General features: G+C 41.9%; 1 protein-coding gene across 4 annotated transcripts in view; it reads left to right on the forward strand.

The window, feature by feature from the left end:
• UTRN (utrophin) overlaps positions 1-25,776 on the forward strand; it is a gene marked incomplete at its 3' end in the record, with an annotated part of 327,257 nt that overhangs the window by 97,026 nt on the left and 204,455 nt on the right. For all 4 annotated transcript variants that reach the window (XM_083496211.1, XM_083496214.1, XM_083496212.1 and 1 more), the window contains exons 30-42: positions 1,124-1,285; positions 1,584-1,712; positions 4,085-4,258; positions 4,826-4,981; positions 6,539-6,709; positions 9,967-10,146; positions 12,383-12,511; positions 12,682-12,852; positions 14,197-14,352; positions 14,782-14,919; positions 16,034-16,186; positions 20,112-20,297; positions 22,185-22,357. In XM_083496211.1, the coding sequence (XP_083352337.1) occupies positions 1,124-1,285; positions 1,584-1,712; positions 4,085-4,258; positions 4,826-4,981; positions 6,539-6,709; positions 9,967-10,146; positions 12,383-12,511; positions 12,682-12,852; positions 14,197-14,352; positions 14,782-14,919; positions 16,034-16,186; positions 20,112-20,297; positions 22,185-22,357 (2,078 nt within the window). The remainder of the gene's footprint in view (positions 1-1,123; positions 1,286-1,583; positions 1,713-4,084; positions 4,259-4,825; positions 4,982-6,538; positions 6,710-9,966; positions 10,147-12,382; positions 12,512-12,681; positions 12,853-14,196; positions 14,353-14,781; positions 14,920-16,033; positions 16,187-20,111; positions 20,298-22,184; positions 22,358-25,776) is intronic.

The following is a 25,776-nucleotide window of genomic DNA, read 5'->3' on the forward strand; positions in this document are numbered from 1 at the left end:
GAAAGCATTAGGAATGTTTAAGACCCAAGGGATCTTGCCTAAGGAGAGAGAGAGAGAGAGAGAGAGAGAGAGAGAGATGAATAAAATGAATTTCAGCAGTAATGTTCTAAGAACAACAATGAAAAAAACATAAGAAAAACCCTGCTGGATCAAATTAAGCACTCCTCTAGTCTAGCATCCTGTTTTCTCAGGCCAACCAGATGCCTATGGATAGCCCACAAGCAGGACATTAGTGTAATAGTAGTCTCTTCTCTTGTGTTTTGTGGCAACTGGCATTCAAAGGCACACCAATTATACAGTGGTACATCAGTTTAAGAACAGCCCTGTTTGCTTAATGAACTCTGGAAAACCGGAAGTAGTGTCTCGGTTTGTGAACTTTACCTCGGTCTAAGAATGGAAGCCAAATGGTGGAAGGGCACCGTTGGTGGGAGGCCTCATTAGGGAAAGCACGCCTCGGTTTAAGAACAGTTTCGGTTTAAGAACAGACTTCCAGAATGGATTAAGTTCGTAAACTGAGGTACCACTGTACTGGAGGTGGTACACACATCCATCATCACGAGTATCCATTGATCACCTTTTTCTTAATGGATTTGGGCTTGTCCACACTTTGCTTAGACACTAGGCACAGTCCAAGCAGTTTTCTGTTTGTCCTACCACTTTCCTTTGGAAAATCCGCTCTTTACTGCTGACTTGGAGCAAACATCAATCCACCGAAAACCCATTTGCCATTTGTTCCGGTTCAGCTGAATGGAGTGGGTTTTCTCTGGGGAAAAGCCATCCATGTTGGCAGCCTTTATAGTAGGAAATGATTCATAGAATTCCCTAGAGAGTTCAAGCTGTGCCTCCAACCATGCCATTCTTGTGTATGTTGAGATGGATGATGCTGATGGGGGAACATAATCATGTACATCTTTGTTTGGGCTTCCCATGTTAAGGATATCTGAATTAAGTGCTCTTCTGTTAGGAGTGGTTCATAATCTTGAAAAATTCAGTGCTTAAATTGCAGCCCTTGTCAGCAAGAAAGGAAATTGCAGTTCTCATTTTATTTCATATTCATATTTTTCTGTGTGCAAATTCAAAAGTAATCATGCTGTGCAACTTACTCTTTTGCTTCAAAATTCAGGCAGTGAGCAGACAGATTTGCTTGGAACAGCAGCTTCAGACAATGCGAGAAACCGAGCACATGTTGCAAGTCCTACAAGAGAGCTTGAAGGATCTGGATAGGCAGCTAACTTCGTACTTGACCGACAGAATAGATGCCTTCCAAATGCCACAGGAGGCACAGGTATTTTCAGTAGACTTTGTTGCCACGCAGGATTTTTGGGTGTAGGATGATGATAGATTGCTTCTTGAAAGGAATCTGTGCCGTATAATTTAGCTGTGTATGTGTGTGTAGGCGGACACATTGGAGTACCTGCTGTAATAGGGCTAATGACTTTGAAAGAAGGAGCCTATCATCAAAGCCAGCATGACTGATGTTGACACTGTAGCACTCATAATAGACTTCTGTGGTGTGATTTATTGCTAGTAAGGCTGATATCTGCCATGTACTGTTTTTTGCCTTTCCAATAACGACTTGGCAGAAAATCCAAACTGAAATTGCTGCTCATGAATCTACCTTGGAAGAGCTAAAAAAGAACGTGCGGTCGTTGATGCCAGCCTCCCCAGAATGCAGATCTCCTCGTAGTGGGTCTCAATTGGATGCCTTGCAGGTAAATATCACAAACATTTGACAGTGACCAGGACGGAGTGCAACTGACCGCATAAGTAAAAAATGGAGAGGGCACCTATGGATGATAAACATAAGTCCTGCTACTTGAATTTGATTTGCAGAAGTTTAATAGATAAATAATTTTGTTGCTTTATAAATTTCTTGCGCGTCTTTGATTTGTCTGGATGCTGCTTTTCAATATTAATTGTTCTACTAATTATTAGAAAATCACCCTGAGATCCAGTAGATGAAGGGCATCTTAGAAGTTTGTTTAAATTATCTGTTGATCTGATTTCTAAATTTCAATACATTCGTTGTCATTGGAACAGCTCCAAAAATAAAATGGGAGGTTGACACTGCTAGTTGTAGAAATAAAGCATGATTTGAATTATTTCAGAATTTGTATGCAGGATGTGTTCTGACAAAGGGCAGCCTTCTTTGTGATTTGGGGGTGGTAAGCACACTTACGGGTGAAGGCTACACACTTTATTCATGTACAGCAGGAATCAGTGTACAATACATATAGTTTCCGAGTGTAAAGCATTGGCAGTGCTGGATTTAGGGTGGTGTGGAAAGTTCTTCTCCACTGGGCACAGAGCTAAGGGAGTGCATCATCATCATCATCATATTTGTATGTATATGAGTACCTACTCAAAGTTGGGAGTGTGTGCCAAATTTTGTCCTTGCTCAGAGTGCCATATTACTAAAGCCTGACACTGGGACAGAACTAGCCTGCATACAGCATATTACACTGTAAATTACCGTATTTTCCCCTCTATAACACGCAGACTTTTTCTCCTAAAAAGGAAGGGGAAATGTCTGTGCGTGTTATTGAGCGAATGTGTGGTCCCTGGAGCCGAAAAATCAGGCAAAAATCAAATCGCGCTTCACGGAGAAGGGAAACCTGAAAAGAGGAAGTGGCTGCTTTCCTGCATTCTGCCTCAGGGTCTTACTGCCCACCCTCCTCTGTTTCGTTGCTGTGTTTGCTGAAACGGAACAAAGAGCAGGGAAAGCCCCTCCCCTCCAGGCAAGCAGAGGGGAAAGCAGAGTTCCTCTCTGTGCTCCGGTGCTGCTGGGGGAGAGGGAGAGAGAGAGGGGCGGGAGGGAGAGAGAGAGAGAGAGAGAGAGAGAGATGGCTGGCTTGGGCGGGGAGAAACCTTTGCCTTTCTTTCCTCCCTCCCGTTAAATTCCTCTCCTGCATTCTTAGCCAGCTGCTTCTCTGCACACCCTTCTTTGTTTTTCCTTCGCTCCCCACTTAAAATGTGGTTACAAAGCATAGATCCATATGGATCCTCAGGATCTTTGCATTGGGTCACCCAAAATTCACCATCAGATCACATAGCATGTCCATGGCTACAGCCTGCACCAAAAAAATCACGCACCCACTGTTGCCTGGGGCTGCAATGGTGCAAAAATGTGGTTACAAAGCATGGATCCACAGGGATTCTCAGGATCTTTGCATTGGGTCACCCCAAATTCACCATCAGATCACATAGCATGTCCATGGCTACAGCCTGCACCAGAAAAATCACGCACCCACTGTTGCCTGGGGCTACAATGGTGCAAAAACGTGGTTACAAAGCATGGATCCACAGGAATTCTCAGGATTTTTGCATTGGGTCACCCCAAATTCACCATCAGATCACGTGTCTGTGGCCACAGCATGAAGCACAAAAATGATACATCCACTGTTTCATTCAGAATGTTTTTTCCTCCTCTAAAAACGATGTGCGTGTTATGGTCAGGTGCGTGTTATAGAGCGAAAAATACGGTACACAATAAGTCTACATAAAACCTAATTAGCTTGGAACAATTTCTAAAGAATAGGCAAAGGGTTTTTATCCTGAACACTGAGCACAATACCTTTGAGATTTGGTGATAAGCCCGGGCTGGTGGGGAACAGATGGACCACTTCTCATGGCTTGCCAGGCTGGACCCCTAGCATGGGAACTAGGGAACTGACAGTAAGTCTTTGTAGACAACTTATTCAGTATAAGGCAGCTTCCTGTGGGTCATATAAGACATAAGTAAGAGGTATTTCTCGTCATAGTGGGAGAAAGGATGAAATCATTTCAGGGAACAGGAGACCTTGGATAGCTGAGGGTTTTGCTGTAGGAGTAACAGTCACAGGTAGAGATGTATTGAGGTTTAAGAGCAGAGAGATGTGATAAGGGCATGAGAATCTGGAGTCCTTTGAAGATAAGGACAAGCATCCTGTGCTAGGCTCAAGACTGTACAAGAAACTAGGATAGGTATCTGGGAGACGTGCTGCATGGTCTAAGCAATGAGATGGAGGAGGAGGGTTGTTGAAACCTCTTGGGGGTGTTTTCTTTCTGGTCACAGTTTGATATTGTTGCCTTCTTTTATAAACAGAGGAAACTGCGGGAGGTATCCACAAAGTATCAGCTTTTCCAGAAACCAGCGAACTTTGAGCAACGTATGCTGGATTGTAAACGGGTTCTGGACAGTGTAAAGGCTGAGCTCCATGTCTTGGATGTGAAGGATATTGACCCAGATGTAATTCAGTCTCACTTCGATAAGTGCATGGTAATACAGAATTTTGGCTGCACTTTCCTACTTTCCTCTCCCTCCATATTATATCCATGAGGTCATGAAGATTTAAGATACTTTGCTTCTGTGTCTCAACTGAAATGAAGACTCCTACCAAAGATATCCTTCTATAGAAGCATATCCACAGATTTGGTGGAAAGCTTGGATAAAAGGAACAATTCTTTTTAAGTGATTTGGTTCTTATACCTAGATAGAATTATCAAAAGAACGTAACACTTTCATATTATCAAAATAGTTCTAAGGGAAGCTTACTTAACTTTTCACTTTAATGGTACATAGAGACAAATTTGATGCAGAGTAAATAACATAATTTTATCTTTGTCATATTTAGCATTAAAGCAAAAAAACCCCAAACATCTATTTCTTAAAACTCTGGATGAAACATTTGTTATGTCCAGGATTTTTGAATTGATGCATTGTTATGTCTGACCTGCTTTCAAGAAGTAATATGACATGAACAAGTTTAACCATTATTTGGAAACAGAAACAGACAAGCATTGAGACATTAAACGGTAACAAATGTGTAATTCATTCTGGCTCTAGAAACTCTACAAGACTCTCAGTGAAGTAAAGCTTGAAGTGGAAACTGTAATCAAAACAGGAAGGCAAATTGTACAGAAACAACAAACAGATAACCCTAAGAGCATGGATGAACAACTGACGGCATTGAAGTTTCTATACAATGATCTGGGTGCACAGGTAAGAGTTGTGTGCTGCTTTTGGGCTTTGGGGCCAGGCTATTTGAGGACAGTCTTCTGCCACATGAATCTGACTACCCTTATGACCATTAGAGGCCTTGCTCTTTGATTTTTTGCCTTCAGAGGTACTGTTGCCTGGGACACATAGAGGGTCTTTTCTGTAATGGTTTTAAGATTGTAAAAAGCTCTTCCTTGGGAAACCATGGCAGGCTTCCTTCTTTTTGTTTTTTATATAAATGGTCAGTGCATTTTATTTTTTAAGGCTTTTGGATTGTTTTAACTTTGCACACTGCATCTTCAAATGTTTTAGTTTTGCTCTCTTTCTGAACTGTTTGTTCTTCAGTACAGTGGTGCCCCGCAAGATGAATGCCTCGCAAGACGGAAAACCGCTAGACGAAAGGGTTTTCCGTTTTGGAGGTGCTTCGCAAAATGAATTTCCTATGGGCTTGCTTCGCAAGACGAAAATGTCTTGCGAGTTCCTGCGGGGTTTTTTTCCTTCCTTTCCTTCCTTTTTCCCAAGCCGCTAAGCCACTTATCAGCTGATCCGCTAAGCCGCTTAACAGCTGATCCGCTAAGCCGCTAAACCGCTTATCAGCTGATCCGCTAAGCCCGCTAAGCCGCTAATAGCGCTAATCCGCTAATGGGCTTGCTTCGCAAGACGAAAAAACCGCAAGACGAAGAGACTCGCGGAACGGATTCTTTTCGTCTTGCGAGGCACCACTGTACCTCATTGTGATGTATAATCTAAATTGTAAGCCACCTTGGATGCTCTGTCTAGCAAGCTGGATCACCTCTTTCTATATGCTTTGTTGACAATCTCAAAGAACTCTTAATAGATTAGTGAGACAAAATTTGCTGTTGCAGAAGCCTACTTCAGCTTGCTGTTCTATAGGATTGGTTACTTTATGTTTAAATATACTTTCCACCAGTTTTCCTGTGCCAGACATTAAGCTAAGCAGGGACATTAAACTAGGGACGCGGGTGGCACTGTGGTCTAACCCACTGAGCCTCTTGAGTTTGCCGATCGGAAGGTTGGCAGTTCGAATCCCCACAACGGGGTGAGCTCCCATTGCTCTGTCCCAGCTCCTGCCAACCCAGCAGTTTGAAAGCATGCCAGTGCAAGTAGATAAATAGGTACCACTGCGGCAGGAAGGTAAATGGCATATCCATGCACTCTGCTTTCTGTCACGGTGTCCCGTTGTGCCAGAAGCGGTTTAGTCATGCTGGCCACATAACACGGAAAGCTGTCTGTGGACAAACGCCAGCTCCCTTGGCCTGAAAGTGAGATGAGCACCGCAACCCCATAGTTGCCTTTGACTGGACTTAACCGTCCAGGGGTCGTTTACTTTTACCTTACCTATACTTTCCACCAGTTTTCCTGAGCTAAGCAGCGTGTCATTTCCAGGATCCCCTCTGGATCCCTTTTTTCTTTTTTCTTAGTATGACCTTTTATAAAAATACCACCTGGGTGTTGCCAATTACTTTCACTGCTACGTATTTCTTATTGAAGAAGCAGAACTCCTTATTTCTGTTTTTACATGCTGGGTTTCTTATGCAGGTCACTGAAGGGAAGCAAGATTTGGAGCAGGCATTGCAGCTGTCATGTAAGCTCAAGGAAGTCTCTCTTTCCTTGTCGAAATGGCTAGAGGCTACGGAGGCTGAGTTAGTGCACAAGTCCACCTCAGAGAATTTGCTCACTGATCTGGACACTGAAATCGCATGGGCTAAAGTAAGAAAAACTGTATCTTGTCCTTTCTCCTTTGTATTCCTTTGTGATTTCAAAACCGAAAACAAAACAGAGACAATTGTTTCTATTTCATCTTTGGGGCAACTGTTAACAAAAATGCACTTTCTAATGAGTAGCCCATCTTGAAGCCTTGTATATAAATTAAACAAATCATATAAGCGCTAGGAATTTCCAGACTATGTAGAAGCACCAACATAATTCTGTCCCTCTAGTTCACTTGTGAAGCTACTGTTGCCTTAATTTTTGCTGCAGTGTCAATAGCAACCCAGCTGCAAGGCTCATAGTGCTTCAAATAATTTATTTAATAGTTTTTCTCCTTTTCTGTTTCCCTGATGGAACAATCTGTCCTCATCCCCCCATGTTCAGCTTGCCTGATGGAACAACCGCCCCCCCCCCACTGTTCTTGCGGAGGATGGTGGTCTCTGGACCACCCAGAGCAAATTTGGGGATGGTACCAGAGAGCTGGGGGCTAGGGGAAGGAGAAGTGGAAAGTCCTGTTGCACTAGAAGGAATTTTTGTGCTGCTTTTTGCTGGTTCAATACTTCGTCCATAGTGCAAGTTTTTCCTGGTTTACATTAAGCTGATGAAGAAAAATTGACGCATGCTTTTCAAGCAGAATTTTCTGCTATGCAAATGGTGGTCAACTATGCACTGCTGATTATAAATAGGAAAATCTTAGGCATTTTCTTCCAGCATTAGATTCTAAAAACATTGCATATGGTACATGATTATTGTGAGTGGGTAGTGTTTATCCTCTGTTCTCAGAGGTGTACCAAGGGTCTCTTCTGCCCCTGGCAAGGAGCTATATTGACCCCCCCCCCCATAATTTTGCCACGGTGCGAGAAGGACGGGAGGCTTCTGCATTTGATCTTGCTGCAACAGCGGAGGTGTGGCACCACACACATATACACCATACACTTCATAGTCTGAATGGTGATTTTTTGCACTCCACCTGGGCCTGTGTTCTCGTCGGGTACTGTTTTTGCCAAGCCCTATCTTCACCTCTGTCTGTTCTTCTAGGATAAGTTAGAGTTTAGTAATATAAGCCTTTTTGTTGGCTGTTGCTCAAAGAAAATTATTTAAAATGTTGAAGAATTAGCTATTAGATCTGTAACCACTATACAAAACCGCATTGGAGAAGCTAATCTCTATAATTCCACAGCAGCAACACTTAATATTTGCTATCTGTTACATGATAAATCCCCTCAGTGATGGATTAAAGTGGTTAAAATAGCTATATAAAGATATATTTTTTACCTATTTAAAAAATCAACCAAGTAGCTAACTACACAAATATCATACTTTGTTCCAAATTTCTCCCCAATACTTAGTTCTGAGCATATATTTAAGCATATATTGTGTCTATGCTTCCTTTACTGCTTTTTCCCAAGCTGGCATGGATAATTTAAAACCTTACACTATCTTTTAAATTTGATTGCCTTATTATAGACATTTTTTTTAAAAAATGTTTTCTCTAAAAGCTGAATTGTGCCAGCCAAAAAAAGGCGTATTATATCCAAGGCTCACCAATGTGTTTCATTTTCCATAACGTAATATATTTCTTGGCTTTTTGAATTTAATTGCTTGTTTTAATTATTGATTGCTATTTTAGAGAATGTCATGGTTAGTCAATTATTTGCCTAATTGAGTGCAAAAAGTCATTAGCCTACAAGGAGGAGTATTGTGTTCTGAGGATTGATGTTAAAAATGGAACAGTATAATTTCTTGTCATGCAAGGAAACTGCACAAATCCTTCTTATGTTAAAATAGCTATAAATAATGATGATCTGAGGACCTTTTTACTATCTGTATACAACATACTTCAATATGATTAGTAGTATTTAAATGTTTCAGTGTAATGTATTTGAAATGTTGCAATATCCTCTGTGCTCCACAGCGATTTAGAGAAAAGGCACTACTTTATTAATTAACAAGTGCTTACGCACATACCATTATACAAAAATGTATATTATAGTGGGAAGAATTACATAAGGTTCCCTCCACTTCACGAAAAGTACATGCACACATGCAGACAAAAAGTAGTTTGAATTGCTCCATAATAGATAGATATATAGTTCCCCACATGCAGAACAAGAAACTTTATGAAATAACAAATGGAACTGGAACAAGGAGTAATTGCATAATAAAATAAATGGCAGAATCTAATAAAATCAAATTTGATAAAGGCAAGAGGAAGATATAAGTTGTCTTAAAAATTACAACTTCATTTCCCAACAGTAGATAATTTCAGGTAGCAGGGGCGGCCCAAGACATTTTGGCACCTGAGACAAACCACAAAATGACATCCCTCTTCCCTCTAGACCATATAACACCAGTCTTGAAAGACCTACAATGGCTCCCAGTACGTTTCTGAGCACAATTCAAAGTGTTGGTGCTGACCTTAAAAGCCCTAAACGGCCTTGGTCCAGTATACTTGAAGGAGCGTCTCCACCTCCATCATTCTGCCCGGACACTGAGGTCCAGCACTGAGGGCCTTCTGGTGGTTCCCTCGCTACGAGAAGCCAAGTTACAGGGAACCAGGCAGAGGGCCTTCTCGGTAGTGGCGCCCACCCTGTGGAATGCCCTCCCATCGGATGTCAAAGAGAAAAATAACCAAACTTTTAGAAGACATCTGAAGGCAGCCCTGTTTAGGGAAGTTTTTAATGTTTAATAGGTTATTGTATTTTAGGGTTCTGTTGGAAGCCACCCAGAGTGGCTGGGGAAACCCAGCCAGATGGGCGGGGCATAAATAAATAAATAAATAAATAAATAAATAATTGTGAAGATTGATATTAGGAACAAGGGCAGGGTGGGGGAATAAATATGTACATTGGGATCTGTTACCCCTGTGGATCCTGCTACCTGAGAGAGTCACCTCACCTTGCCTCATGGGTGGGCCAGCCCTGTCCATTAGTCTGTATGATCACAGAAATGCAGACCTGTCAAATGGTCCCAATAACTTCGCAATGCTTCAATTGCCTTTTATTGAAGGAGAATTTTCATGCTGCTAGAACTTCTATGAAAATTCTACAATTAGTGCAAATATCGCTATCAATATTAGAATACCCCGTGGTTATTTGGGCATATATGCAGTCGGCTGGTAAGTGCCTTACATGATATGAAAAGGCAAGGTGGTCAAATTAGAAACATGGTCATATGCTATGAATGCATTTGATGCCATCTTTGACTTTGCAATCATGAAGAATTTGGTTCTGTTAATAGTTTCTGTTGCCTTTTAGAATGTGCTGAGAGAACTGGAAAGGAAGAAGGTTGATCTTAACAGTGTAACAGAGAGTAGTGCAGTACTTCAGACCTTAGTGGAAGGCAGTGGGACGACTTTGGAGGAAAAGCTCTGTGTTCTTAATGCTGGATGGAGTAGAGTCCGAACTTGGACGGAAGATTGGTGCAATACGCTTTTGGTATGCTTATATGCAATTTTTACTTTAGAAAATTTGCTGCCTATAAAAATATTTTTTTATTAGCTGAGTTATCTGTCTGACATTAAGATTTCCAAAGTGTAATTAGCTTCAGCAGAATAAGGTACATTATGATAGCCTTCTCACTGTGTGTACTTTCACAAAGCATAGACATTCCTGTGAAGAGAGAAGATATCAGCATGCCCAGTAGATGTAGGATTGAAGATACTTAATAAGAAAGGTGAGGGGCCAATATAATTTTAAAATGTGTCATGAATTTTAGAAGATCATTTCGCTCAGTTTAAAATGTGCCTACCTGAACTTTATAAGATTCTTGCTATCTAAACGGCCAGTTTTAATAGCCTTTACTTTTTGACATGAATATGTTGTAGCCATAATCCCAAAGAAAATATTAAGAGAATCTAATGCACCCATGGCAGTTTAATTCATTGTTGTGTCCTCTCTGATCTCTATTGTGAGTTATCTATTTATCTGTCAGCTCCCTGTTTTGAAGTCATTCACAATCAAGACTGATCATTTATAATATCTCTGAAGCTCTCTTCAGACATTTGCCTGAATATGTGTAGGATTAATGAGGTGGGAGGGGTTTCGCATATGATCCCCACCCCAAATTTCACTGTATGCACCAGTTCCCATTCCTGGAATGAGAGGAAGACAAGGCAGAAGTTCAGATCATGGGAGAATTCCGGTGCTTAGAATCTTCATTCAGATGTTTCCCTTCCATGTCAGAAGTTCTGAACGGGGAATGGGTATCTGTGAGGATATGCATTCAAACAAACATCTGAAGGTTTAAAAAAGTAAAAATCTTTCCTGGGTATCTTTCCAAAATCACCCTTGGTCTCCTTGATACATTACAGGGAATAGGGGAAATGTGATATTGTTGCTCTTGCTTGATCTCTCAGTGGCTTTTGATACTGCAGTATCCTCCTGGACCATCTTCATGAGTGGGGGACTGATGGAACTATGGGGCCAGGTTTATAGAATAGCATTGGGGGAATTATGTGCCAGCCTCCTGCCAATTGTGCTGTTCATTGCTGCAGGGCAATAAGGCATATTATGATAGCCTTCTCACCATGTGTTCCCAGTGCTGTTCAATATCTATAAGAAGCTGCTGTGAGTGGTAATTGGGAGATTTGGGGCACGGTGCCATCAGATTGCTGATGATGCCCAGCTCTATTTCTGTTACACCTGAATCAGGAAAGGCTGTGGCTGTTTTAAACTGGTGCCTGGATGCAGTGATGGGCTGAATGAAGGGCAACAAACTGAGACTGAATCCTAGCTAGATGGGGGACTGTGGTGAGTGGCTCCCAGGTACAGGAGTTGGGGAGTTTACTGGTTCTGGTTGGGGTTGCACTCCTCTGAAGGAACAAGTTTATAGTTTGGGGTGCTCCTTGATCCATCACTGGAAGCTCAGGTGATCTCTGTGGGGATGCCTGTTATCAGCTTAAGCTGTACGGCAACTGCACCCTTTCCAGGACATGGATAGTTTAGCCGCTATTGTTCATGCGCTGGTAACCTCAGAATTTATGTTGAATCAAAGCATAACACACTACAGAATTTCACCAGTGCTTTAAAAGTTGCTACCTTTGCTTCTTTCTCTATACTTTTGCAATCTGAAAACCTTTGCTATAAAGTGTTTCTATCAGAATAAACCAGTTCTTTAAAAATCAAGAACTTTTGGAAATCCAATTTCACAACTATGTATTCTTTTATCGGTGAAATAATCATTTATGTAAAGTTGACAGAAAGCAATCTATAATGAGCAGCATTGTTTGAATATGTTAAGGATTTGTTATGTGTTTGAGCATACTGGTTTATTCATTGGCTATTAAACCCTGTTATGATGTGGGGATATGAATGCTGCATATTTTCTATGCTCTTTGGGGAAGTATGTTCTTAGGGAGAGGTGAAGTGGGTCTGGGCAAGCTTTATCCTGTAGCAAAAATATGGATGCAGGAGATAGAAAATAGTGCAAAAGGGGATAGGATGTGGATTTAATACCTTTTAAATTTTAGTCTAATTTTCTTTTTGAATTGAGTATGCAAATTTATTGTAAACTGTCCAGAGGTCTTGGCATGGACTGGACCAGAAATCTAAATAAATGTAGTGATGACTATCTATTGCTAAGTGTTTCCTGTTAATATGCAGCATTTTTTCATTTTATTGATCATTCTCTAGGTATTTCTTTCATTGATTTATCCTTGTCTTTGCTGTCCAGAATCACCAAAGTCAACTGGAGATTTTTGATGAGAATGTCGCCCACATAAGCACTTGGCTGTACCAAGCTGAAGCCCTGTTGGATGAGATTGAGAAAAAGCCAGCCAGCAAGAAAGAAGAGACAGTGAAGGTGGCAAACCTAATCTCTTACTGACATGGCTTATACAGTAATAGTATATTTTGGTTCCAAATGAAACTCCGCCAAATCTCTTGGTTGATAACTCTCTTGCTGCACTCCCACCTGTTTTATCCTGCTGTGTACTGAACACTAAGCTTGTGCTGTTTTTCCCCTCTTCTCAGCGTCTAACATCAGAATTGGATGATGTTAGTCTCAGAGTAGATAATGTGCGTGACCAAGCTATTGTCCTGATGAATGGCCGTGGTGTGTCATGCCGTGAGCTGGTAGAGCCGAAGCTGGCTGAACTGAACAGGAACTTTGAGAAGGTATCGCAGCACATCAGAAGTGCTAAGGTGAGGATGGAAGATGTTGTGCAAAACAAGGATGTTGCTTCATGATCCCAAAGCATTGATTTCTTCCCATTTTGAAGTCCATATGTTAAGGGGAATGTAAGTTGAGCAGTTAATGTGCATATCAACTGGCCAGTGTGTACATTCACTGGGTCTCGTGGAGAATGTGCACACAACCCTTCCATGAAAAGGAAATTGTGCGCATTTCCTGGTCAATATACATAAGCCCCCAAAGGCCTCAGAGAATGTGCATATTTCAGAGAAAGAATCAGCTGATGTGCAAAAAACAGGCCATTGTGGACATTCACCAGGCCTCATAGAGACTGTGCACATAATCCTTCCATGAAGATGGAATTATGCACATTTCCTGGTCAGTAGACATAATCCCTAACAGCCCTTGGGTAATGTGCCCATATTGACTGGATTTTGCATTCCCCTTAAGATCCTTGATCAGTTCTTAATGCTTTGGTGGAATGAATGCTACTTAGTTATTTTTAGAGCTCAGCTAGGTGCAAACTCCTATTTTGATAACAAGTGTATGTGGTAGGGAAGCTGCTTCTTAGTATTTTATTAATGAGCTGGTTGGTTATGATTAATTTTTTTTTGGCTGGGGAGAAAGGTTTTGATGATAACTTAGAGAAAGATAGTACATTGCTGTACATTGACAAACAAATATCTGCTTGCCTTTGACAAGATATATTGTTTAAGTAATACTTCTTGGGTGTTCTTTTTTAAAAAAGCACACACACATTTAATTTACAAAATGCTACCAGTTTAGTGGATAGGGTACATAACACTAAGCTTGAGATCCAGCATAACACTAGCACAAGATGACTGAGAAGTTGTTCTTGAACAAGTGGTATCACACAAGCTTAACTGTCACCAAGTATCAAAATAACAGTGGTTGTGCTAAGGATTTCGCAACATCTTTTACAGAATACAACTGTTGCAGTGCACTAAGAATGAGGCTCCCACTTGCAGAATGCCTGTTCCTTGAACAGGCTGTTACAACTGGATGTCACCCGTTGGCTTTTGATATGCCTCCAACTCTCCAGAAGCATATAAGCTAGGCCTTGAGTATCCCAATTACTCATGACTAGGCATTTCCTTAGCCTGGGTCTCTGGGAATGGGAATCAGTTTATCACTTTCAGCCTTATTCTGCGTTCTTAGGTGCAGCTTAGAATTTTTGATTTTTCAACTGAGCCAGTGAAACAGGATAATCTGTAGCCTAAGTTCTCCTACACTGCAAAATCTGATTCTGAATGTGATGTTCATGTGCAACTTTATTGATGCAGTTATTTAGGCATTAATCAATGTGTGTTTTTTGTCTTCCCATTTGCCATCAGATGCTTTTCAGTCAGGAGGCTCATAAAGTGTTTGTCAAGCAAGGGACCCATGGAATTGCAGTGGATTCTGCAGACATTGATAAATTCGAAAGTGAGTTACAGGATATGCTGAAGGTTGTAGAGAAACACATGGAATCAAAGGAAGATGATGAAAAGGTGTGTGAGATTAGAATGAAACAGATTATTGCACTTGCCTTTATTAAACATATTTTCAGCTATTCTTCTGTAGATTTTTATGCATGTTTCTCTTCACAGATACTGGGTTGTGTTCAGTGTAGCACTTGTGTGAGCGGAATGAATTATGCTGCAGGAAGGGACTTTCCATCCTTTCCCTCCCCCTGTGCACCCCCTAAACCTTTCCTGGGGATTCCCCCAACATTCTAGAGCAGATTTTGGGAAGGTGTAGGGTGGATGTGGTTAGGAGAAGGAAGAGTCCCATTACGCAAATGGAAGTTGTTCTGTTCATGCATTTTTATTTTTATTTTAGTTGAATACTGCCCGTTATATCCATTTTGAGAGGAAGGGGAATATTTTCCCTTAAAGTATCATTAACGGTTTAGTGTTCTTGTGCTGTTATCATTTTAGTTGGATGAAGAGAGGGCTCAAATTGAGGATGTTCTACAAAAAGGTGAAAAGCTACTGCAACAGCCAATGGAAGAGAGCAGGCATGAGAGAATTCGTTTGCAGCTTCTGCTTCTGCAGACCAGGCAAAGCAGCGCTAAGGTGAAGCTATTGTGTTCTCCCTCCCTCCCTCCACCCACCCACCCAATAGGATAGACATCTGCAGTATAGTTTCCTCTCTCCTAAGGAACATGTGCCTGCCTGCATCAGAAAACTCTGTAACTCTCATGCACACACCCATGTCCAGCTTCTGATTTTTCATTTCATTGACACAGATGTCTTTTCAAGCCAGGTGCACATGGCTTTCCACTTCTGATATATTGGAATCTTTTCTCTCATCACCCTGAAACTAGGATGGTTAAATGGATGAATTAGTCATTAAATGTTTTAGTTCTGCCCAAAACCCTGTACTCTCTGCACACAATTATTCTTCTGTATGAATTTGATCTTCTGAGTTAGCTCTTTACCCACTTTCAATGGAAGAAAGAAAATATGCTTATAGGTGCATGTGCCATTGAAACTGGGTGAGGGATCGGGGCCAATTAGATCTGCAGTTGCCTCCATATTAAAAAAAAATGTTAATATTGGGTAAAATTGTTCAGCTCTTTTATTCTTGTCTGTGACTGATGAAAGGCAGAGCCCTGTTTCTAATTCCCTGTCATCTTCCCCAATGGAACCAGAGAGTTCCATATTAGGCTCATAGAAACTGAGTAGGTGTTAGCTCCTGCCCCCAGCCACAACTTAATTTACACCAGCATGGTGGTAAGGGAAATGGGGGTGGGGCAGAAGAGGGGTTGCATTTTTTAAAAATTTCTGGATTACTGATGTAACATTCAACACTTGAGAAGACTCTTCTTCAACCTGGCAAGATCCTGTTTTGCCTCAAATGCCTTCAAGGAACCCCACCTCCAGCCGAGGATTGGGGAACCATTTAAATTTGGTGCCTGGGAAATAGGCAAATTGATCCTTGGCAGAATTATTTTTCAAATAAGGCAATCTGTGTTAAGACAGAAATTGGTGATTGTGGCAGCATGCAATATCAACCCAGCTCCCTGCCAGATGTTGTTTGGGGTCGTAATTGTCAACAAATACTTTTGCCATTTCAGCTTGCACTTCTTTTGTAGATTCTAAACATCTGTGATTGAACATACACAACTGCTTTTCTGCTGCTTCTGTCAACCATTTGCTTTATATTCCCTTCATTCTTTGCTTATAGGAACTTAGGTCGTTACAAAGGACACAGGTGGTGGAGCTCTCTCCTTCATTCTCCCAATATAAGACAGAACAAGACAGTCATTTGCACTGGCTCAATGAGACAGATGGAAGCCTTTCTGGAACAGAGGAAGCAGAAGATGAGGGGAGGTTGCAGGTAGATCTTATTTATTGTGAAAAAAATATTTTAAAAACTTTCCCCTTAAGTTACACTAACAGACCATCTAGCCAATATACTTTCATTACCAGTACTGTAACTGTTACTAGAGGATGGGTTTTTTTTTAGCTTTTTTGTCAATAATGTCATCATATTATTGACAAAATAAAATTGTCAATAAATTCTAAAATGGACCACTGCACAAAATTTACTCTTTGGTAAACGACGCTGATAAAGGATCTGTCCATCTAACTGGAGTTTAATGTTTTAGACCCCACTAAGGAAGAAGACACGTTCCTATAATTGGGCTACAAGAACTTGCCATCTCTTTTTGAAATGTTACATTGGCCATTAACACATTCAGTTGTGAGTGGATCCAGCAATGTTATGACTGAGTTTTGAGGCTAGATCTGTACAGGGTAGCGAAAGATCAGATTCGAAAGCATATTTACTTACATTCAGGTTGCTGCATTTCAGATAAATTATTTATCAATAGCATGTGAAATCTTGAGAGAAGTGGATCGTCTTTATCTATTTACTATATTTTCAGTCTTGTTTTTCAGATAATTGTCTGCTAATGTGTCTCATATTAATCAAAGAGAGAAAGAGGGGGAGGGGGACGAGAGAGAGAGAATGAGAGAAAGACCTTGTCATTTGGTTTATAAACTACGGTAAAAAGGCAGGAGAAGAGGGAAAAGGTGAAGGAGGGAGATTAGTTATTCAAAGCCAGAACAAAGTGGTGAGCTGTGAGAGGGCATTTATATCCAGTTCAGGCAAGGTTGATCTTCATCTGCTTGAATAGCAATTGGTGATTTTGGTCCCCTTGGCCAATGGATGAGGCCAGAGTGTTCTTTCTTCTTACTTTAGCAGTCCCAGGGGCTAAACACAGCTAAAGCTGAGTATTTTTTCAGGCAGGATGGGGAGAAGTAAGCTCTTTGTAGCTGCTTCTTATTTGGCTGATGGTAAAGGCCAGTTGGTCTCCCTGTTGCCTCAATGTTTCTTTCGGGAGGTAGTGACCCTAGGTTTCCTGGCTGTTGGCAGAAGCTGGAATGTGCTACTCTTCAATTCTCTGGCCCCAGGACAACTGTGATATCTATGAATGGGAATCTGTGATTATTTTTATCTCTGTTCATTAGCCATCTCTTCTTAAGGCATTTCCTGGGCCTTTCCTTGTGTTCAGATTTTGCTCACAGGTGAGCATGACCAAAGGAGAAGGGTCATATCCTGCTATGTTTCTGGGCAGTTTCTTGAGCCTTGGTAAGCCCTGAGTCAAGTGAACCCCTGATCTGATTTTAATTTGACCACTTATGATTTTATTTTGGATATGTTTAAATTGGATGTATTAAAATCTGCTGTTTAGTCAAATATTTGTGAGAATTTTATTGAGTGCAGTACTGTGATACTGACTTCAGAAAGCTTGTCTGTTTCAATTATTCATACATACAAAGCTTTTCATTTTCCATTTCTAATGCGTCCACTTTTCTCAAATATTTAGTCTGTCATAAGAATTGTTGTTATATTTTATATAATAGTGAGGAGTCGTCTGAAGCAGTAAGTAATTTTTTGGACAAGCTTGTGCATTAGGCAATCTGTCAAATACTTTTGCATTTCTGGTTATGGGACTTTATAATTAAATGAATCAATCTCTTTATGACTCTCCTATAACTTTAAAGCCCAGAGCCAATTATTGAGGAGAACATAGAATGTGAAAGACTCAAATTCAAGCTTATGCAGCATAGAATAATGATGCATAAAGTCCTCCCAATTTAGTGCCCTGTTTTGTCAGCAGCTACCTCCATTTCTTTCCATGGAGCTAACAGCAGCTTTAAAGTCAGGGAATTTAGGTTGGGATGATATAGTGTGAGGAGAATGGGTGACAATTATTTTCTTACAAAAAGGGCTGAAATTGGTGAATTAATATGAGAGTGAAGGCGGCCAGCAACAGGTTTGGATCATTTTACCCCACAGAAAATGTACTTAGGAAAAGTACCAGTCGTTGCTTTGTAGCAGCAAATCATTTTCCTTCTGCACCCTGGACTTCACATAGGAAACCTCCTGTTAAGAATTGATGTCAGCATGCAAATATCAGACAGGGTGGGAGCCTGATTGTCACCCCCATTCTCCTTTGTACAGGTAGTGCTCAAGTAATGAAGAGAAATCAAAAAGATGGATTTGCATGTGTAGAGCTACACCAAGTATTAATCATTGGTTTGTGGTTTATATTTTAAAAATATTTTATATGAATTGCCCCAGTCTATTTTTCTGGCTCAAATGCCCTTTGTGTAGGATCTGGAAAAGCATAGCTGCTCTGAATTGAACCTTGAACATAAGGCTGCTGAGGTTTGAGGTTTTCATTAATTTTTGGCATACTGTAGGTGACAAAACAGCAATTGATCAATAGTACTGCAACTTGTTTAACATTTCTCTGTTGGAGACCTTGTTGATGACCTTCACTCTGCACTGGACTCTGATGAAGATGCAATTCTGTATATGGTGATTCAGAAAAGGAAAAACCATATTTTTGTGCCTGGTTTTGATTGGCTTCATCTTTTAGTGATTAGCCAGTTGGGGATACTGTATTATCTAGCTCATTGCATCTGGCATAAGGTTGGCTTGGTAACCATTCATACACCAAACTGAGTTCTTTGGAGGAAGGGCAGAATACAACTTTGATGAACAGAAGCAGATAATTGCTGTTCCCCTTTGAATGAACTTCCTTTGGGGATCAGACCAAGGTCTGTCTCGTCCTGTGTTATGCTTCCAGCAGCAGTTAACCAGATGTCTCTGGAAGCAAGGCATGAAGGTGACCATTTACTGTTGTTTATCACCACTAGCTTATGGTGCTTCAATTCAACTATTATGCTATTCAGAACCCTGTTCTCTATGAATTTGTCTAACTGATTCTTTTAAACTAGGGTTGGGGAACTCATGGTTTTCCAGAAGTTGATGGGGCTCAGGCACAGCACTTCAAAATACTTTTATTTCCCACATTCTTCCTGATGCTTTCTGCTTTAAAGAAGGAGGAGAGAGAAGCTCCCCAAACAATGATATGTATGGAATAAAGTTGCAAGACTGATTATATGTTTTAACCTTGTTGTATGGCTGCTTTCCTATTTTGAGGAAGCTCTTGCTATCTGTAGGAAAACATGCTTTTTAGTGTTCTCTTTTGACTTAGCTTAGTGTGTCTATAGACATAAAATGTCAGAAGTCATCATGGGCATGCATTAGCCTCCATGCCAACTGAGAATTATAAAAATGAATGTCCACATTTCAAGAACCTGGGGAAAGACTTTCTGTTAATTTAGGATGGGCTATCTCCACCCTTTCCTCATAACTAGAGCTGATAAATTGAGGTGATACTTGCTTGACTGGAGTATATTTGTATTGGTATATAGGGTGATTCATTTTAAAGAAAGTAAATTAAGTTATTGGTGTACCTGCTCTGGACAAAGTAGATATACTTCCTTCTAATTATAACACGAAGTCACATGGCAGGGATTTTAGTTTGGGGATAGGATTTCAATTTTAAAAACTTGATTTTATCTGGTATATTTTAATAGCTTATTTTTCAGTTCAGTACTTTTTAAAAAGGCTTTAATCTGCATTGAACCTGAAAGAGAGGACATAAAGCAAATACAGTGCACCCTCAGGTTACGTTACCTTTGGGTAACGTAACTTTCAGGTTACAAACCCTGAAGTGTATACTTCTGGGTTTTGCCACGTGCACATGGCGCAGAAGCACTCTGTGCGCTTTGTGTATGCGCAGAAGCGGTACCTCTAGATGTGGACTTTTGGGGGTATGTATGGACCCCGGAACGAATTAAGTTTATATCTGGAGGGTCCACTGTACAAATAAATGAAATTTGTTTTTATCTTATACTGAAGTTATTTTAAAAGAGCTAAGCTTAAGTTTATTTTTCTTTAGGCAGTCTTGCAGAAGATTCAAGGTCCTCTCTCATCAACAACGAGAGCATCTCCATTCCCTGCAGAATACCTGGTTGAAATTAACAAGATTTTGCTGGCTATAGCTGATGCTGAGCTCTTGCTGAATGCTCCGGAACTTCATTCTGGTGTCTATGAAGATTTTTCTACTCAGGAAGATTCATTAAAGGTACTAGAAACTGAAACAAAATATTAGAATAGAAAATGAAGTATTAAAAATGGTGATTATTTTCCCCAAACATTTAACTTGGGTATAAGCATAAGGAAATTCAATGTATTTCTAAATGTTACAAAATTGCTCCTTGATTCATAGGCGCCAATTTTTCTAGCATGGTCACACAATCCTAGTACAACGCTGCCCTGAATTTGTTACACAGCAGCAATTTCATATATTGAAACATAACTGTAAAAGGCCATCCTCCACATGTTGTTTATGGGAAAGGAAAATCACGTGATTACTAAAGACTGGCACAATGGTCTTGGGCCTGCTCCTGACATTGTACATGCTGCGTTGCCCTGATGTCCATGCCAGCATTTAGAGTGGGGCCAACTGGCGTGTCCAATGCTTGGGGTAGGGCCAAGGGCACAGACTTGCTCCTTAATGTATGTGCAAGATTTTTTCTTGATCAAGAGTCTGGAAACCAAGCCTCATGATGAGTGGTTGAAGGAGTTCTAGATGTTCAGGGGAGATTGAAAGGAGATATGATAGCCGCCTTCAAATATCTAAAGGGTTGTCACTTGGAGGATGGAGCAAATTTGTTTTCTCCTGCTTTGAAGGGTGGGACCTGAACCAAGGAGTGCAAGTTGCATGAAAGGAGATTCCATCTAAACCCCGGAAATAATTTTCTTACAGTAAGAGTTGTTTGGCAGTGGAATGGACTCCCATAAGAGGTGGTGGACTGTCCTTCCTTGGAGGTTTTAAATCAGAAGTTGGATGGCCATCTGTCATGGATTCTTTAGTTGAGATTCCTGCATTGCAGGGGGTGGGACTAAATGACTGCTGGGGTCCCTTCCAACTCTGCAATTATATGATTCTATGAATGGAATATGGGGCAAATAAAATGTGGAGAACCCATATTGGAAAGAGTTTAAAAGTATTTATTTCATAAAATGTATACAGCACTTGATTGTAATAAACATCAAAACAGTTTACAAAAAGATAAAACAAGAAAACCAAGAAAAAATTGCAACCTATTTAAAATACGAAAACAGATTAAAAGTGCCTCAACTTTCTAAGCATCTGTGTAGGCTTGACTAAAGAATGTTTTTAGCAGACACTGGAAAGTGTACAGTGGAGGGGCCTGCCTGAGCTCAATAGGCAGGGAGTTCCACGGAGCAGGTGCTACCACACTAAATGACTGAGTTCTTACAAATGCAGACTGGGTATTACATGGCACCTGTAGTAGTGCCAATACGTTGTACAAGTACGTTGCAGGTAGTAGTCATTTTGGGGCTGGTCATTGGTATTCTCTCTCCCTCCCTCCCCCTCCCCTCTCCCCCACCTCAGATCTCTACATATGAGCTTGATCCTTTCATCACATGTATAATGCATTGCCTGAACCAGGACTTGCTACGTTTACTAGATAGTATCATGTCTCCAAGAGCAGGGGGTGGATTGTAGGCTCAAGGAAATGAAATATATTTGATACTTCTCCATTCAGGAGCTATGTGTAAGTGTGTGTGTGTGTGTGTGTGTGTGTGTGTGTGTGAGAGAGAGAGAGAGAGAGAGAGATTAAAATTTGATAATTTACTTTTTAAGAATGAAAGTTAGTACATGCTCAGACAAAATAAACAGAAAGCATTGTCTTTGGGCTCTTAAGCTCATTGGATACAAATCTATTTTTACCCTGAGTAAGATGTTATAGAAGAACTCATTGTGGTTTAAAAAATAATTAGGGAAAGAAACCTATACTAACAGTGTTAAAATTACGTTGTTCATGCATTTTTCAATCCAATCAAAGGGTTCAATTTGTCAAGTTGGCAGTCATCCTTGAGAGTATGCTAATACTTCCTTGTAGAGCACTTCAACAGGATTTTTGTCTTTCTATGCTTACAGAACATAAAAGACATATTGGACAAACTTGGGGATCAGATTGCAGTCATTCATGAAAAACATCCAGATGTTATATTGGAAGCATCTGGATCTGAGGCTGTTCAAATAGCAGATTCTCTAATCCAACTGAATGCAGAATGGGACAGAATTAACAGGATGTACAATGATCGTAAATGGTAAGTAAAGGTCTACATTTGCTTTGTGTTGAAAAACAAACAGTCGTGCACCCAGAAAAGCTGATTTCTGTGATGAAGTGAATCTGTAGGGGAAATTTAATACACCCTGGTGGGGATTTTCTGCTTTGGGCAGAACAATTTTGTTGGGCCTGCCAAGCTTGAGTGATTTTTAAAATTATTATTATTAACAGCTATCATGAAGTTGCTTAGCAATGTCTGTTTCATGAGCAGGCAGGGGCTCTAGGGGTGTTCTTAAGGTCAGGGATCCAAGGTAGTCCAGTATTAAAACTAAAAACTGAAGTCCAAAAGGAATTCTTACCAAAAAGAGTGATCTCCTACTGGCATCATGGGCTCACTGGATTGGATTGGGCTCTGGCTCCACCCTGGTCACAAGGCAGGAGAAAAATATCTTTGGGAAAGTGGCAGCTCCCAATCAGTTTTTGCTCCTGCCTGTTCTTCAGTAAGCCCTGCCATAGTAATTTTGGTTGCAGTTGGGACCCGCCCTAATTGGGTAAGTTTTGTGATCCCATGATGCCCATGGGAGAGATAGTATGATTGGTACTCACCTGAAGTGTAGATTGCTGATGGCATCATGGGGTCACTGGAACCATGCCCTAATATTGACTGCAAATATTGGTTCTGCTATTACCCACATGCCTTTAAGTTTGCAGTTGGTTCCTATTATTAGGGGAAACAGGGCACCTTTCTTTTCCTTTACTGTTTGTAATGCCAATGGCTGTTTGAGCTTGGTGAGACCGCAAAACTTTTTGGGAGCTGCCCACTTCCCAAAGAGTTTTTTCTTCCGCCTCATGACCAGGATGGAGCCCAGAGCCCAACCCAATTCAGTGACCCCATGATGTCATTAGAGATGTACAGTTTAGGTGAGTACCAATAGTACATTCTCATGAATCACAGAAGAAGCTCACTATTCAGGGCTCAACCTCTTCACTCTCAACCTCAACTCTTTCTCCTTTTCTCTCTATACGTTAGTGTTTAGCTTAGCTTTACTGTTTCCTTCACAGCAAAGCTCTGTTCCCAGGACACAGAAAGCAAGATGGGAATGCTAGGGCTGCACATCTTCCTCCTTATTTTTGGTCTGATTATCTGTGGGGTGGGCAGGGTCCTCCCTACTCTTAGGGATAGATGTGGCCCTCTCTAACAAGAATTTCCTGGGTCCCTATAAGTAGCTATAGAATGAAAGATGCCCCAACTTACAGCCCAATTGCTGGATGGTATAGAAAAAGAAAAATCCCACCAAAGGCAAACAGTACAAGATGTATGCTATTCTGCCTTTAACCATCAATTGAAATTAATGTTCATTTCCCATCAGCCTGTGCCTGGCTGGGTTAAAGGTAAATGTAAAGGGACCCCTGACCATTAGGTCTAGTTGTGGCCGACTCTGGGGTTGCAGCACTCATCTCGCTTAATTGGCTGAGGGAGCCGGCATACAGCTTCCGGGTCATGTGGCCAGCATGACTAAGCTGCTTCTGGCAAACCAGAGCAGCACACAGAAACGCCGTTTACCTTCCCGCCAGAGCGGTACCTATTTATCTACTTGCACTTTGATGTGCTTTCGAACTGCTAGGTTGGCAGGAGCAAGGACTGAGCAGCGGGAGCTCACCCCGTTGCAGGGATTCGAACCGCTGACCTTCTGATTGGCAAGCCCCAGGCTCTGTGGTTTACCCCACAATGCCACCCGCATCCCGCCTGGCTGGGTTACCAAGGTCCTAAAGTCTCTTAAGGAGCTTCCATATGTAGGATTCTGGGATGCTGGGCTTCTATTCTATTATGTAGAAGGTGGACATAGCAGATGACACAGAGATTTCTCCAAGTAGTTCTTTATAAGCAAGCTGGAACTGGACTGCACTGAGCACAGCTCAACCGGCCTGTTTTTACAGGCAGCTGGCTGTCAACATTGTAACTACAACAGCCCAGGATTTCCCACCTAAATTAACTTAAGTTGGACCTGAGTGAAAACTCTATACACAATACCCCTGGTGGCCAGGGTGAGAACTTCAATACATAACTATTACCGTATTTTTCGCCCCATAAGACGCACTGGCCCATAAGATGCACCTAGATTTTTTGGGGGGAAATAAAGGAAAAAAAATTTATTTCCCCCCCAGGTGCACTGCGCTACACCAGGAGCTTGGGGCGTGCGGAGCTCAGCGCGCCCCAAGCTTCTGCGTGCCGGCAAGGTCTCCGCTAGCATGGGAGAGCCGGGCGCCTCTCCCAGGGCTAGCGGACCCCTGCGCTAATCCAGAAGCTTGGGGCAAGCTGAGGTCAGCGCGCCCCAAGCTTCTGCGTGCCGGCAAGCAGTCCGCTAGCCCTGGGAGAGCCGCGGGGCTCTCCCAGGGCTAGCGGATCGCTGCGCTATACCAGGAGCTTGGGGCGTGCTGAGCTCAGCGCGCCCCAAGCTTCTAGGTGCGTGCAAGCAGTCCGCTGCCGCCCCAAGCCTCGCGCACCCGGCAGGAGGTCCCACCGGGTGCGCGAGGCTTGGGGCGGCAGCGGACTGCTTGCGCGCACCTAGAAGCTTGGGGCGTGCTGAGCTCAGCGCGCCCCAAGCTTCTAGGTGCGCGCAAGCAGTCCGCTGCCGCCCCAAGCCTGGCGCACCCGGTGGGACCTCCTGCCAGGTGCGCGAGGCTTGCAGACACTCGCCCGAAGCAGGGGGAGCCCTCCCGAGGGCTCCCCGTGCTTCGGGCGACAGGCTGCCGCCCCAAGCCTCGCGCACCCGGTGGGACCTCCTGCCGGGTGCGCGAGGCTTGCAGACACTCGCCCGAAGCAGGGGGAGCCCTCCCGAGGGCTCCCCGTGCTTCGGGTGACAGGCTGCCACCCCAAGCCTCGCGCACCCGGTGGGACCTCCTGCCGGGTGCGCGAGGCTTGCAGGCATTCGCCCCATAAGACGCACCCCGATTTCCCCTTCATTTTTGGAGGGGAAAAAGTGCGTCTTATGGGGCGAAAAATACGGTATATGGGCTGATCCACCACCATTTCCAAACAAGTAGCAATTTGAAGTTCCGGGCAATATTCCTCTGCATATTTGAATCTTCCCAATCCTTTTGGAAACTTCAGTAATCTGTAAGTTAACAGTTAAGCAGCCAAACCACTCTTCCTATTTAAAAAGATAAATTAAACCTTCGCAGTTAATTGGTGCAGTACAACAGATTGACTTTCTAGCTGATTCATTGAAGGGTAAGACATTCCTTGAATCTCATAAATATTGCATCTTATTTTGCATCTTATTTAAAATGTGACTGGGCTTGTTAAGCATTCCTTTGAGGCTAAGGCTTGTAACATTACGAGTAGTGTTTACAAGTACTGTTGACAGGTTTTATTTTATGTACCGTATTTTTCGCTCTATAGGACGCACCAGACCATAGAATGCACCGGACCATAGGAGGGGGAGAACAGGAAAAAAA

The sequence above is a fragment of the Podarcis liolepis genome (assembly GCF_965112155.1).
Source record: "Podarcis liolepis genome assembly, chromosome: 3".
Lineage (NCBI taxonomy): Eukaryota > Metazoa > Chordata > Lepidosauria > Squamata > Lacertidae > Podarcis > Podarcis liolepis.